This window comes from Budorcas taxicolor, chromosome 12 (assembly GCF_023091745.1).
Source record: "Budorcas taxicolor isolate Tak-1 chromosome 12, Takin1.1, whole genome shotgun sequence".
NCBI classification, from domain to species: domain Eukaryota; kingdom Metazoa; phylum Chordata; class Mammalia; order Artiodactyla; family Bovidae; genus Budorcas; species Budorcas taxicolor.
In genome coordinates, this window is record NC_068921.1 from 77,445,838 (window position 1) to 77,461,005 (window position 15,168).

Here is a 15,168-nt window from a genome sequence, read left to right on the forward strand (position 1 = left end):
AGGGCTTTGCAGGTGATCTGTAACTTCCTGCAGGTGAGGAGAAACCTGGAAGCAGGAAGAACCAATCCTATCTCGCCTTGGACCAGTATTCTTTCTGTGCAAAGACCACCAGCCCCACTGCCAGGACAGCGTCACAGCTCTGTGCTGGGGAGGGGGCTGGGGAGTCCGCCAGGACTCGTGGGCCTCTCCTCCCTCCCACGTCTGAGGGCCAGAAAGCATGTGGAGTTGGGGCCACAGAGGCACCTCTCGGGCAGCTTCTCCAGGATGCAGACGGACTAAGCCACGCTGGTATGCGGCCAGCACGGCTCGGGCCGCGTTCTCAACTTAACTGGGCAGAAGTTACGTTTATGGTTCCTGTCAGCTGCTGGCATTCAGTGCAAGAAATCAAGGCCTGGGGTCCACACACCTTGTATTTCTGGGACTTCCCCAGCACGTTTGCCAAGGAGAACATCAGAGAGTGATCATTAGGTATTAATTCCAGTGCCTCTCTGCCAACAGCTTCAGCTTGGGCTAAATTACCTATGAGTGAAAAATGAAAAACTTAAAAAACACGTTTGCACTGTAGTAGTGTTTTAGTCTAATTAACAAGGCTTTTGTGCATTATGTACAATTATGAGTAAACTTCGTAGTAAAATAAATGTGGAACATGTAACACACACACGACACACACACACACGACACACACACACATGACACACACGACACACACACACACACGACACACACACACACACGACCTACCAGCTGCAAAGCCATGGCAGTCCAGCACAGTTGTGATATAACATACTAACAGTTTTGGATTAAATTCTGTCACAGCATGTAAAATCTAATTTTAGTTTCCCCCCAGATACCAGGTCTACCCAAATAGGAGCAAACAAGCCTGCAGAATAAGAATATCCCAGCAACCCTTTAATAACTGAATATTTATAGTATTGAAGCTGACATTCTACACTTCCTTTAGAAACAAGTGCATTTCTCTCTCCACACTGTACAGATGGCTGACTAGCTTTAAATTCTGCCAAATGAAAACTACCATTTCTTATGGGATGGTTAGATTTTTTAAACTGGGGAACAGAGAAACTTCCAACTGATCCAGTCTCCCACATGCTAAGAAAACCAGATCATCAAGTTTATTATTATCATTGTATCAAAAATAAGGATCTCTGAGGGTAGGTTTGAGGGCATCTCCTTTGGGTACCATCCATGAACTTTAGAGCATGGACTCAGCACCATCCATTTCATAAGCCTGGAAGGCATCCTTACTTGTTTCTGGGAACCTCTAGCATCCTAGATGAGGCCCGTTGTCACATGACAGGCTTAAGATGAAATGAGATGTTAGTGCACTCCAGCCCCATTACTCTACACCACCTCTAAGCAAAGGGTCACTTTCCCAAACATTCATATTCCAGTATGTCAAAGGAAACTCCATATTCTAGATTTTATATTTGCCATGCAAAATATTGAACCCTAGTTTCATGTTAAAAAAAAGAACTCTAACATACTATTAAAAAAACCCATCTCTATTCCTTAATTATCCAGTGGTGCAGTACTGGGGACTGACTGAATCCCTACTCCGCACCTGTGTTATCGAGGAGTATGATCATGTTGTTCCAGGCCAGGCTGTGCTCTGGCTTTAGCACGGTAGCGTTCCTCCATGCGTTCAGGGCATCCACGTGACGATTCAGATCTGCGTACTGAAAAGAAAGCATGGACTCCTGGCAATCAATCAATACTCCAATTCTCTTTTGCTTTCTCTTTCCAAGATCTAACCAACCCAGACCAAACCAAACTTGCATGTATCGAGCTTCCAAATTTTCACATTAACTCAATTCAATTTTCCAAAAAATCTCAGGGATGAAGAGAACTATTCCCATTTCACAGATGAAGTAAACTGAGGCACACAAAGAGGAAGTAACTTGCCCAAAGTTCCACATCTAGAAATGGGAGAGCAGGGAATGGGACCAGGTGGTTTAGCTCCTCAACCTACAACCTTTTAACTACAACCCATAACTTAGTGATTCTAGGTGTCAAGTTATGTTGCATACTACTGAGGAGAGGTAAAGAAAAAAACGAAATCATTAGTATTTTTCCAGAAAGACTTCATATAGTCCAGGTATTATTTAAGGTATTATTTTAAATGGCAAACAAAATGTTTAATGTGATTAAGCTCCACGTGTCAAGCTCACCTTGTGAAAAATGGTCTTCCTGCCTCTATCTAAGCTTCCTATGAAACTATGAGTATACCAGACATATTTTATGAATCGCTGGAAAAGACTTAAGCAAGGACGTAAACCCCTTTATCAATCTGGAGCCTGTTTGCCTCCCTCAGGAAGGAGAGAATGATATACTGCTGCCTTTTGAGAGAGAATGCTAACGCTGACAACAGAATATAAAATGGCTAGTTCTCAATTTACATAGTTAATAAAAGCACGCGGAGGGAGAAAGTGATGGGCGTTTTTAGCAGGTGACCCTCTGGCCCTCTCTGAAAGTGAACGTCGCTCAGTCATGTCCCACTCTTTGCGACCCCATGGACTATACAGTCCGTGGAAGTCTCCAGGCCAGAATTCTGGAGTGGGTAGCCGTTGCCGTCTCCAGGGCATCTTCCCAACCCAGGGTTCAAACCCAGGTCTCCCACATTGCAGGTGGATTCTTTACCTGGCCCTCTCTAATTCAGTTCAAATGCACATCTCAACTGAATGAACATGGTTCCTTTAACTGCAAACAAAGTGCATGTGATGACAATTTATCAGAATTTAAGGCGCTTTCCTTATTTACCATCAAGTCTGTCTTTTCCTTAGACAACAGAAACACTGTGACTTGCCCTGTGACCCACACGGCAAACAGGTGACATCTTATGCCAGAAAAAGAAATGTTGAATGAATTACGGAAATATCTGTCAATATCCATTTGCTAAAGATGTTGTTGAAATCTCCCATGAGACTCAGAACTCTGATTAAAGTAGTTTAGCCCTTAAATGAGGAAATATGTAAAGTTAAAAAACTTCAAATAATTTAGGTTGCCTAATTATATCACATTTAATTTCCTCTTTATATTTGATATTTCATTGATTTCTTAGTCAATTCTCTCCAGCAACTAACATGCATTTGAGTCACACGGACAAGACTCATAGGGATTTTCCAGGCAAGCGTACTGGAGTGGGTTGCCATTTGCTTCTCCAGGGGATCCTTGCGACCTAGGGATGGAGCCCAGGTCTCCCGCATTGTAGGCAGATGCTTTACCGTCTGAGCCACCAGGGAAGTCAATTATATCAACAGTTAATTTCCTCTTTATATTTGATATTCCATTGATTTCTCAGCCAATTCTCTCCAGCAAGTAACATGCATTTGAGTCACATGGACAAGACTCATAGTGACATTCTTTCTAAAGCACCCAGGAAAACTAGCATAACTTCGTTACATGAACATTCTTTACATATTTTATTATTTATTACTATTTATTAAAGAGTAACACCTGACTGAACCAGATAACATTTACTCTTATTTTGCCTTGAACTGGCTCAGACAGTAGAAAATCTGCCTGTAATGCAGGAGACCCAGCTTTGATCCCTGGGTTGGGAGGATCCCCTGGGGAAGGGAATGGCAACCCACTCCAGTATTCTTGCATGGAAAATCCCATGGACAGAGGAGCCTGGTGGGCTATATAGTCCATGGGGTCACAAAGAGTGGACACGACTGAGCGACTAACACTTACTTTTACACACTTGCCTTTATAGCATCTATACAAAGTGAACAAGCACTTTAAGTGAAACAGATAAAAATGGTGATTTAATAAGAACTACTCATCCAGAAAATAAACAAGTAAATAAGCACATTATTTTCCTAATACTCATGCTGAGCTTTCTATGCTCTGCAAACTACATTTCCCAGGGTGCTTTGCTATTTGGCTCCTCCCAGTTAAGTCTTTGCCAATAGGAGTCACAAGTGATGATCAGATGGTTGGACAAGGAGTAGCCCTGTCCCTCATTCTCGCTCTCTCCTTCCTTATTATCACTGGCAGCAGTGGTCATGTGCCCTCCTCCAGTCTCAGGGCTGGACTGTGGTTGTTCTTTTTTTTTTTTTTTTTTGTGGTTGTTCTATCACCATCTCAGCCTTCAGTTCAGTTCAGTTGCTCAGTCGTGTCCAACTTTTTGCAACCCCATGGACTGCAGCACACCAGGCCTCCCTGTCCATCACCAACTTCCAGAGTTGACTCAACCTCATGTCCATTGAATCAGTGAAGTCATCCAACCATCTCATCCTCTGTCGTCCCCTTCTCCTTCTGCCTTCAATCTTTCCCAGCATCAGGGTCTTTTCCAATGAGTCAGCTCTTCACATCAGGTGGCCAAAGTATTGGAGTTTCAGCTTCAACATCAGTCCTTCCAATGAACACCCAGGGATGATCTCCTTTAGGATGGACTGGTTGGATCTCCTTGTAGTCCAAGGGACTCTCAAGAGTCTTCTCCAACACCACAGTTCAAAAGCATCAATTCTTCGGCACTCAGCTTTCTTTATAGTCCAGCCCTCACGTCTCACATCTCAGTTTTCGGGTGATGATAATTCCTGAGATGTGCTGCCTTCCATGAACTCTTAAATTCTGGGGGCACCACCTCATCCCGCTTGTCCCCCTAACCCCACGCAGTTTCCTTTTACTCCCCAAGTTAATATCATTTTTCCACAAGTGTTTTTCCAACAGCTGTATAACCCGTTCCTTGTACTGAATCTTCTCTAACATACTTAGCATGGTTTTGGTTTTCCTGAATGAGTCCTGACTGATACAGTCAGTCCTTGCACAGTGAACTGTGTCCCGTCACCATTACCATAGTTCTCTAATATCAGTGATGTGTCCCAGGTAAGGGCTTCCCTGGTGACTCACACTGTGAAGAATCCGCCTGCAAGGCAGGAGACCAGGGTCCCAAATAATCCAGCTCCTCCCCATTTCCTATGTCACATGAGAACTGCATTATATTCCCTTCTTATCTGGATCCAGACATCAAAACACATTTCTGTTTCCCACTACTAAAGAGTGACTAAGGAGGATTTTTTTTTTTTCCAAACAGAAACTCTTAAGTCCTTATTATTTGCTGATATATAAATATACTGGTTGAGCTTTTAAAAATTAAGCTCTTAATGCTTTTAAGCTGTCAAGCAGGCAAAAGCTAGATAATTAAACCACAATAGAGGACAAAATCTTTAAATAAGCAAGAACAGCTGGCAGGAGAGAATGCAGGAAGATTACTTCATGGCAGCATAATTAGTAAACAATACACAGAGAGTGGCAGAAGGTCTCCATACAGTGAAGACTAGGATGATCTTCTGCGTGAGAGAGGGGATGAGCTCCAGCGCCTGGAGCACAGTGCTAGAATCCTCTAGTTTATATTCCATCTTCCTTTCTTTGAACGTTAACTTGGCTCATTTACCATAAATTCTCAATTTCGCAAACCCCAAGGAACTGCAGCGACCGGCAGCTATTGCAGGAAGGAAGAAGACTGCTAAGTATTAGAGCTTTAAAGTATTAACCCAGGACTCCAGGCAGATACACTCACAACACAAACAATAATGAGAAAAAAGCTGCTTCCAAAAAAGAGGAACAAAAAAGAATCAAAGAATTCAGTGGGGGCTGGGGGAGCGACGGATTGGGAGTTTGGAACTAGCATATACAAACTATTATACAGACAGTGGATAAACAACAAGGTCCTATTGTACTGTGCAGGGAACCATATTCAATATTCTGTAATGAACCATAGTGGGGGAAAAAACAAAGAAGAATTCATGTGGATCTCAAGAATACTATGTCAATGCAAGTCCTGGTGTAGACACAGTAAACAGTAATCTCTGCCATAACCACCAAGGCAGGTATTTGGATAATAGCCAACTTGTTTCCAGACCTCTTCTCATTTCATGAACTTGGTAAGAATCTAACCTGCGTTATATGTGATTGGATTTTCTGATCTCTACTGATATCATTACAGAGAAGTTGTGCTGTCTCTCCTCTCTCCAAGAAAACGATACAGAGGACCAGATTATTTGTGTGTGTGTGAGTGTGAGTTTGTGTGCGTGTGTGTGTGTGTGAGTTTGTGTGTGTGTGTGTGTGAGTGTGTTTGTGTGTGTGTGTGAGTGTGAGTTTGTGTGTGTGTGTGTGAGTTTGTGTGTGTGTGTGAGTGTGAGTTTGTGTGTGTGTGTGTGAGTGTGAGTTTGTGTGTGTGTGTGAGTGAGTTTGTGTGTGTGTGAGTTTGTGTGTGTGTGTGTTTGTGTGTGTGTGTGTTTGTGTGTGTGTGTGTGAGTTTGTGTGTGTGTGTGTGTTTGTGTGTGTGTGTGTGAGTTTGTGTGTGTGTGTGTGTGTGTGTGAGTGTGAGTTTGTGTGTGTGTGTGAGTGTGTGAGTGTGAGTTTGTGTGTGTGTGTGTGTGAGTGTGAGTTTGTGTGTGTGTGTGTGTGAGTGAGTTTGTGTGTGTGTGTGTGTTTGTGTGTGTGTGTGTGAGTGTGAGTTTGTGTGTGTGTGTGTGTGAGTGAGTTTGTGTGTGAGTGTGAGTTTGTGTGTGTGTGTGAGTGTGAGTTTGTGTGTGTGTGTGAGTGTGAGTTTGTGTGTGTGTGAGTGTGAGTTTGTGTGTGTGTGTGTTTGTGTGTGTGTGTGTGAGTGTGAGTTTGTGTGTGTGTGTGAGTGTGAGTTTGTGTGTGTGTGTGAGTGTGAGTTTGTGTGTGTGTGTGTGTTTGTGTGTGTGTGTGTGTGAGTGTGTGTGTGTGAGTGAGTGTGAGTTTGTGTGTGTGTGAGTGTGAGTTTGTGTGTGAGTGTGAGTTTGTGTGTGAGTGTGAGTTTGTGTGTGTGTGAGTGTGAGTTTGTGTGTGTGTGTGAGTGTGAGTTTGTGTGTGTGTGAGTGTGAGTGTGTGTGTGTGAGTGTGAGTTTGTGTGTGTGTGTGTGTGAGTGTGTGTGTGTGAGTGTGAGTTTGTGTGTGTGTGTGTGTGAGTTTGTGTGTGTGTGTGTGAGTGTGAGTTTGTGTGTGTGAGTTTGTGTGTGTGTGTGTTTGTGTGTGTGTGTGTGAGTGTGAGTTTGTGTGTGTGTGTGTGAGTTTGTGTGTGTGTGTGTGAGTGTGAGTTTGTGTGTGTGTGTGTGAGTGTGAGTTTGTGTGTGTGTGTGAGTTTGTGTGTGTGTGTGTGTGAGTGTGAGTTTGTGTGTGTGTGAGTTTGTGTGTGTGTGAGTGTGTTTGTGTGTGTGTGTGTGTGAGTTTGTGTGTGTGTGTGTGAGTGTGAGTTTGTGTGTGTGTGTGAGTTTGTGTGTGTGTGTGTGAGTGTGAGTTTGTGTGTGTGTGTGTGAGTTTGTGTGTGTGTGTGAGTGTGAGTTTGTGTGTGTGTGTGAGTGTGAGTTTGTGTGTGTGTGTGTTTGTGTGTGTGTGTGTGAGTTTGTGAGTTTGTGTGTGTGTGTGTGTTTGTGTGTGTGTGTGTGAGTTTGTGTGTGTGTGTGAGTGAGTTTGTGTGTGTGTGTGTGTGAGTGTGAGTTTGTGTGTGTGTGTGTGTGAGTGTGAGTTTGTGTGTGTGTGTGTGTGTGTGTGAGTGTATGAGTGTGTATGTGTTGGCCGCTCAGTTGGGTCTGACTCTTTGCAACCCAAGTACTGTAGCCTCCCAGGGTTCTCTGTCCATGGAATTTTTCAGGCAAGAATACTGGAGTGGGTTAGTAACCAAAATTTCCATTAAATAATCTCAAAGCCCTTTTGTGGGCTCCTGAGCTTTCTTTTATGGGGGTGAGGGGTGGTTCCCTGTAAAAACCCAGGGAACCGTCCCTTGAGACAGGAGAAAAGGAAGGCTCAGAAATCACATTATGGGTTTGTTTTTTTAAATTTCAGTTTTTATCCGTGTTTTAAAAAACAGAGAAGCCAATGTTTATCAGGAAGTAACCCCTTGGAACACCGTTTTACAGGGCACAAAGGGACTTTAAAAATTGTAATTTACTCCTTAGTTTAACCTGTTGCCTTTATGATCTCTTAAACTTGGCTAATTCGAGTTGGCTTGCTCTCTAATTAGCGCTTTAAAAAAAAACAACCCACATATTAGGAAATCAAATAGCTGCCTTCAACTGAGATAAATGTCCGTAAAAGGACTTCACAAGATGTAGAGGGCAAGAATGGGTGTTGCTACTCTCACTTTTTTTTTAAGTGTCTTTTAAAGAAATTATGTATTTATTTTTGGCTGTGCTGGGTCTTCATGGCTGCTAAGGCTTTCCTCTAGCTGCGGTGAGTGGGGGCATCTCTCTAGTTCTGGGGCTTGGGCTTCTCACTGCCGTGGTTTCTCCTGTTGCCCAGCACAGGCTCCAGGGTGAGTGAGCTTCAGCAGCTGTGGTTCCCCGGCTCTAGAGCTCAGGGCTCAGCAGTTGTGGCAACTAAGCCAGTCGCCCTGAGGCATGTCAGATCTTCCCTGATCAGGGGATCAAACCCGTGTCCCCTGCATTGCCAGGTGGATTCCTATTTTTTCCACTTGAATGAGTTTCATCAGTTTTGCTTGTAAATCCCATCTGAAGTAATACAATATTTCAAATGACCTAATCACTTTCTTCTGCCTGGTGACAGTCAATCCTATGAGGCTGGACTAGGTTCTTCCTGATCAATCTCCGTTTTCGCCCAAAGTACCGAGGATATAGTGCTAGGAAAAGAATCCGCCTGCAATGCGGGAGACCTGGGTTCGATCCCTGGGTTGGGAAGATCCCCTGGAGAGAGAAACAAGCTACCCACTCCAGTATTCTGGCCTGAAGAATCCCATGGATGGGGTCGCAAAGAGTCGGACACGACTGAGCGACTTTCACTTCACTAAGAGGGCAAGTACCAAACAGACGTTACAATGATAACTGTGTAAAGAGGGAAACAAAATCATGCTTTTCCTCCGCAGCCGCAGAGTACCGCAAGCTCACCAAACGCCCCAGGTTGTAGTAACAATCCGGGTATTTCCTCCGGTGCTTGATCGCCGTCCGGTAACTTTGCTCCGCGGCTTGGAACCGCTTCAGGCTGTTTTGTACGATGCCTAAATTCATCCACGCGGCAGCGAAGTCTGGCCTGGAAGGTGAACGAGGCAAAAAGAAAGCGTCAGTCCCCAGGAGGCAGGAGCGCCCGTCCTCGCCGTGAACCCAATTATAAGAGGACGCTTACTGTATCTGCACAGCCAACGACAGCAGCTCCTCCGCTTCCTGAAGCTCGTTCCTTTCTTTCAGGATGTTTCCCAGATTATTCATGGCATGGACATACTTGGGATTTAATCTGGAAGTGGAAAGAGAAACCAAGCCCGCAGTCTTCACCCAGCTCTCAGGCACTGGCAAACCTAAAGTCAGGGTCCTCGCGGGGGCAGGTTTTTAGCGCTAGAAAGTTACAATAAGATACAGATACTGTAAAAACGGCATGTCTTCTGCGAGATAAGCCGCTCGCAGTACCTCACCGCTTCCCGGTAATATCTGATGGCCGCGGTCTGATTGCCTTTATCAGCCAAGTTTTTGCCAACGTTGTAGTGAACCTGCAAAGAGAGGAAAAACTTGGCTGTCAGCTGCCAGGCTTCTTTGTTTGGACCTGGGAGGCCCATCATACCTTCTAACTGAAAGCAAAGGATTGTTGTTGTTGTTTAGTCGCTCAGTCGTGTCCGACATTTTTGGCGACTCCGTGGTCGCTCATCCCCTTGTAGCCCACCAGGCTCCTCTGTCCATGGGATTTCCCAGGCAAGAATACTGGAGTGGGTTACCATTTCCTTCCCCGGGGGGATCTTCCTGACCCAGGAACTGAAACTGTGTCTTCTGCATCTCCTTTCTGCATTGGCAGGAGGATTCTTTACCGCTGAGCCATCAGGGAAACGGGTCAAAAGTATTTCTCCATCATCAAACGTTCTGTTTGGAGGCGTAGGATGTAAAGGTCAAAAGGAGTCTCAGAGAAGATGATGCTACAGAAATACATGCTGCATGCTGATAGCGACAGTAACACAGGCGACTTGCAGGTGCTGACGCGCTGCTTCGCTGTCACTAAGCGTCTTACCCAAGGTTGTGGTGCTGGATTTGAACCCAGGCTCCAAAGCCTGTGTCTCTTCCCCCTGCATCACACCCATGTCTGAGGGGGCCAGGTGAAGACAGGCCAGCTGCTCAAGGCAACTTCTAGACCCACTCACTCACTCTGCTATTTCTCTTCAGGTAAAATAATGCTTCTTTGGGGTGTTACGGGCTGCACTGTGACTGCAAAATTCATGTTGAAGTCCTAGCCCCTCGTACCCCAGAATGTGACTGAATTGAAAGATGGGGTCTTTAAAGAGGTCCTTAAGTTGAAACGAGGTTCTTCGGGCCCTAATCCAATCTGAATGGTGTCCTTATAAGAGGAGGAAATGGCGACACACAGTGAAACACCAGGGATGCCCGCACACAGAGGAAAGACACAGGAAGACCACGTGAGGAAGACCACGTGAGGTTTTAGCAAGAAGTCTGCCAGCCAAGGACAAAGGCCTCAGGAGAAGCCAGCCCTCTGATGCCTTGGTCTTGGACTTCGGGCCTCCAGAGCTGTAAGAAAATAAGCTTCTACTGTTTAAGCCACGCAGTCCATAGTGTCTTGTTATGGCAGCCCTAGTGGACCGATATGAGGGCTTCCCAAGTGGCTCAGTTGTAAAGCATCCACTTGTCAATGCAAGAGACACAGGTTTGATCCCTGAGTCAGGAAGGTCCCCCGGAGGAAGAAATTCCAATCCACTCCAGTATTCCTGCCAGGAGAATCTCATGGTGAGGATCCTAGTGGGCCCCAGTTCACAGGGTGGCAAAGGGATTGGTCGCAAAGAGTTGGGGATGGGGGAAGCAGAGGAAAGCAGAGGGTGAGATGATTAGATAGCATCACTGATTCAACGGACATGAATTTGAGCAAACTCCGGGAGACAGTGGGGGACAGAGGAATCTGGTGTGCTACAGTCCATGGGGTCACGGAGCTTTGGACATGACTTAGCAATTGAACAACAACAGTGGACTGATACGTGGTGAATTACAATAATGGTTTGAGTACAGTCAAGTAGCATTATATCTGAGCATTCAAAAGCCCTTCTAAAAGTCTAACCACATCCTGCCTTATCAATCATCTTCAAAAAACACTACTATTTCTAGAAGGGTATAGAACAGTGCGATATTCTTTAAGCACGTATGTAGCAGAGATTTGTTTTTTAACTCACAATTTTAAAGTCTATATTTCTATTTTTATCTCCTTGTGCACAAGGAATCAGAAAACAAGAAAATCATGGGTGACAGAAATGTGTAATATTGTGCAGCACGCTATATAATTTAAACTTCCCGAACCAAATTACTGTCTATCCATAGGTATTACCATCTTCAAGTTATAGCTTGGAGGAGGCTATGGCTGGATCCTGGGTTTGGAAAAGTGTGCTCTAAATGGTTTGATTTGGGGCTTGTCCCAGTCCCAGTCCCAGCCCCAGGCTGGAAGTGTTAACTTCACTCCTGTCCTGCACACAAAGGGAGGCTCCAACCTGCGAATGTGGACGTGCCTATGGTCCCCAGAATACAAAGACAGCTCCTACACAGACTTCAAGTCAGCGAGCTCCTGCCACTTCCTGGGAAATTCTGTTTTCTCAATCAAATGCTCAGACAAAGAGCTGAACTGCCCTCTGCAGTAGAGCCGCTGTTCTGTTAGACCAGGAAATCAGCGGAGGGAGGAGGGTGCCTCTGCAGAATCAGACTGCAGTGAAGCCAGTGGAACCAGTTAAAGATCAGAGAGCTGCCTAGAAGGCAAGCTGCCCATAATTACGACTGGAGAACAGGCTTACCCAGAGGCCAGCCTTATCCTATGGGTTATATGCAGGGACATATTTGAACAGAAAACCCACTTGAAAAACCAAAGCAAAACGCTCAGGAACAGTTTACTTGAAACAGAGTTTAAAGAATGATTTTTGTTTCCATGGAATGTAAAGGACTGAAAAAGCCTGCTGATCCTTGAACCTTCCCTCCAGCCTTTGTGATTCATACGCCAAGGCAACGAACCAGCACAGAAGCCACAGATAAGACCCCTGGTCAAGGATATGTAAATACAAACGAAGTGAAAGCATCCGTAAGGGAAGAAGGCACATTCAACACAGCGGTTTCAAATTTCCTGTTAACACTTGACGTTAAAATGTTTTAACCACATAAAAGTCCTATAACCCACCCTGCCTCATCCTTAAGGAAATACCTCATTGTGGTAAATGATCCCTTTCACAGCTAAACAAACTTAGCATTGTATCCCAGGATTGATATAAAGTGCCACATACTTGCAAGCCTCGAAAAGGAAGAATGGCTGCAAGTATAATCAGATACTTGGTATCTCATCTGTAGTAGGAATTTAATTTCTATTTGGCTCAGTTCAGTCACTAATATCACGAGTTCCTACCAGATGCAAGGCACTGTGGGTAATTCCAATGCCTGACCAGGCTCAGCACCGAGTCGCATTTGTAAATCTGGGCCTGGTCTACAGCATAGTGCCAACTGCTAAGTTAACAGTCAATGGATGGAAAGTGGAACGAGTGCAGAAAATGCATCTCCTGCAACAGAGTCAAATGAAATCATCTTAAAGGAGATCTCTTCCCTGAAATCAACCTAGCTTTTTTCCAAGAAAAAAAAAAAAAAGTGTAGAGAATTTTAATACACTTCAATTTATCGTGCCAAGTAAAACAACAACAAAAAACCCAAAACAAACAAACAAAAAACCAACTCTATCTTGCTCATACATACTAAATGTGCTTAATTGCTCCGTTGTGTCTGACTCTTTGTGACCCCATGGACTGCAGCCCGCCAGGCTCCTCTGTCCATGGGGATTCTCCAGACAAGAATACTGGAGGAGGTTGCCATGCCCTCCTCCAGGGGATCTTCCCAAACTAGGGACTGAACCCAGGTCTCCCGCATTGCAGGCAGATTCTTTACTGTCTGAGCCACCAGGGAAGCCCCATACTGAATGGCATCACTAAAAAATGTTCCTGGAGAGGCTTGTCACTATTGGGTGCACTTTGAAGATGAGATCTTATGTGTATGTCTTAAATTTAAAGGCGAAAACTGCACACACAGGAACATGATTGTGTGCGTGTCCGTCTGCACAGCCCCTGAGTTTTCTAGCCTGTGATATATGAAGTCACTCACTGGGGCAGCCGTGTGGGCTCAGACATCACACGGTCCCATCCCTGCTTGTTCCCCAGGGTAAGCTGGGTGCAGGACTATACCCGGTCTCTACCTACCACCTGAGTTACTAACCCAGATACCATCAGCTCCGTCCTTCTATGCTTCAGTCTCTCACATTTGGAAAATTAAGGAACATAATAACCTTTCTCTAAAAGCCTTCGAGGGAGGATAATGGAAATTAATGACAGAGCCTCTACAAAGAAATGTGAGTTCCTTCTGGGGAAGAAGTAAAATAGAAGGGGTAATCACTGCTATTCAAACAGAAAAGTAAAAACAAAGCAAATCTATTAACATTTATGAAATTAAATCACAGGCTGATTTACTTTCAGTAGCATAACATAAATGGTTAGGTCAGCAAATCAAGTCGACAATAAAAGGCTGAAGTAATTCACTCTTTTATCTAAGCCCCTTAACTATAAAACACGAAAAAGTTTTTTTAAACCAAGGGAAAGACAAACAAGGAGTCAACATGTTTTATATAATAGTATCCTTCACTCCAGGGTCACAGTAAGACATCAGCTATTCATTAGATTTCTTCATATAGTTTCGCCTGAAATCACTGCTTTCTCTTAAGCATAGAACGTGGAAATGATATAGAACTTCATGGTGCTTTTATTGACCCTGCTCCAAAGAGGATCGCTTTTAAGCATCTGAGGAAATTCCAATCCTGATGACACCGAAAGACACCATTATTAATCACATAATGATCTATGCATGCTAAAACGCTTCAGTCGCGTCCAACTCTTTGCGACCCTATGGACTGCAGCCCACCAGGCTCCTCTGTCCATGGGATTCTCCAGGCAAGAATACTGGAGTGGGTTGCCATGGCCTCCTCCAGGGGATCTTCCTAACTCAGGGATTGAACCCCCGAGTTTCTTATGTCTCCTGGGTTGGCAGGAGGGCTCTTCACCATTAGCGCCTAATAGAAAATATTCTCACCTGACTCCTTGGCCTCCCATTTTAAGCAAGTATCATTCCCTTCTTTTCATGTAATGGGACAGCCGATACTAAAAAGGAGCCTATGAAAACAAACATTTCTTGAGCACTTACCATGTTCTAAGTACCATGTCAGGGGATTTCAGAGACCACATTCATGAAGGGCTCACGACAAGCCCAGGGGACAGCCATGGTCCCCCTCCTTGTTACAGATAAGGGCATTCAATGTTCAAAACCATTTTGCCCAAAGATGCACAGCTGGGTAAGTGAAGAGATGGAGTTCATCAAGGATACAAGTGAAACAAATTCCTACCAGACCGTGTCAACAAGAACACTGCCAATTTTAGAGTCTATGCATTTTATTTTTACCTAATCTGGCAAAAACAACTCCAGGCAGAGAAGCCACAGGTGATAGAAACGTGCGTACTGCCCCCCACAGAGCATCCTTTAAATTCCTAAACCAAACTGCTGTCCACTGGTAGGTATTATCATCTTCCAGTTATAGACTGGAGGAGGCTGGAGTGCTTGTTTCAAAAAGTGTGCTCTACGAGGTCTGACTGTGGGTCTCCCCAGACCTGAGCCTGAATGCATGGAGTTGCCCACCCTGCCACCACCTCGATCCATGATTGGACCAAGTGGAAGATGAACAGAAACGTGTTTAAGAAATATGCTGTTTCCCTGACATTGTCTGGTTTTAATGATTCCTTTTTAATTATTTTGCCTAAAGTGTAATTGTAGTAAACTTTGTCAAGATCACGTAAGGGAAAAAAAAAAAATGAAAAAGAAAACCTCCAAGTCTATGACCAAGGTCATATTCCAGATTCTCCTCACTCCGCTGTCGAACTTAAAAACGTGGCAGCCAACACACCTTGGCATTGAGAGGACACACAGACAGGGCGCTTCGGAAAAGCTGGTCTTCACTCCGCCACTCGCCGCTGCGAACCACACATCTCAGCGTGTTTAGGAATAAAATTCCCAGGATGAGAGCAGCAATCAATTTCTTAAGAAGAGAGGGACACGGGAAATGTCATTAGTAAAACCCACCCATCGTCTTGGTCAGGAACGGCACCCACCTCACCGGGCC

At 44.6% G+C, this 15,168-nt stretch overlaps 1 protein-coding gene across 2 annotated transcripts in view; it reads right to left on the minus strand.

The window, feature by feature from the left end:
- Window positions 1–15,168, minus strand: part of TMTC4 (transmembrane O-mannosyltransferase targeting cadherins 4) — a 57,514-nt gene that overhangs the window by 4,244 nt on the left and 38,102 nt on the right. For both annotated transcript variants that reach the window (XM_052650075.1, XM_052650076.1), the window contains exons 11-16: window positions 14,953–15,084; window positions 9,405–9,484; window positions 9,127–9,234; window positions 8,892–9,033; window positions 1,580–1,694; window positions 407–519 (exon numbers count right to left, since the gene is read on the minus strand). In XM_052650075.1, the coding sequence (XP_052506035.1) occupies window positions 407–519; window positions 1,580–1,694; window positions 8,892–9,033; window positions 9,127–9,234; window positions 9,405–9,484; window positions 14,953–15,084 (690 nt within the window). The remainder of the gene's footprint in view (window positions 1–406; window positions 520–1,579; window positions 1,695–8,891; window positions 9,034–9,126; window positions 9,235–9,404; window positions 9,485–14,952; window positions 15,085–15,168) is intronic.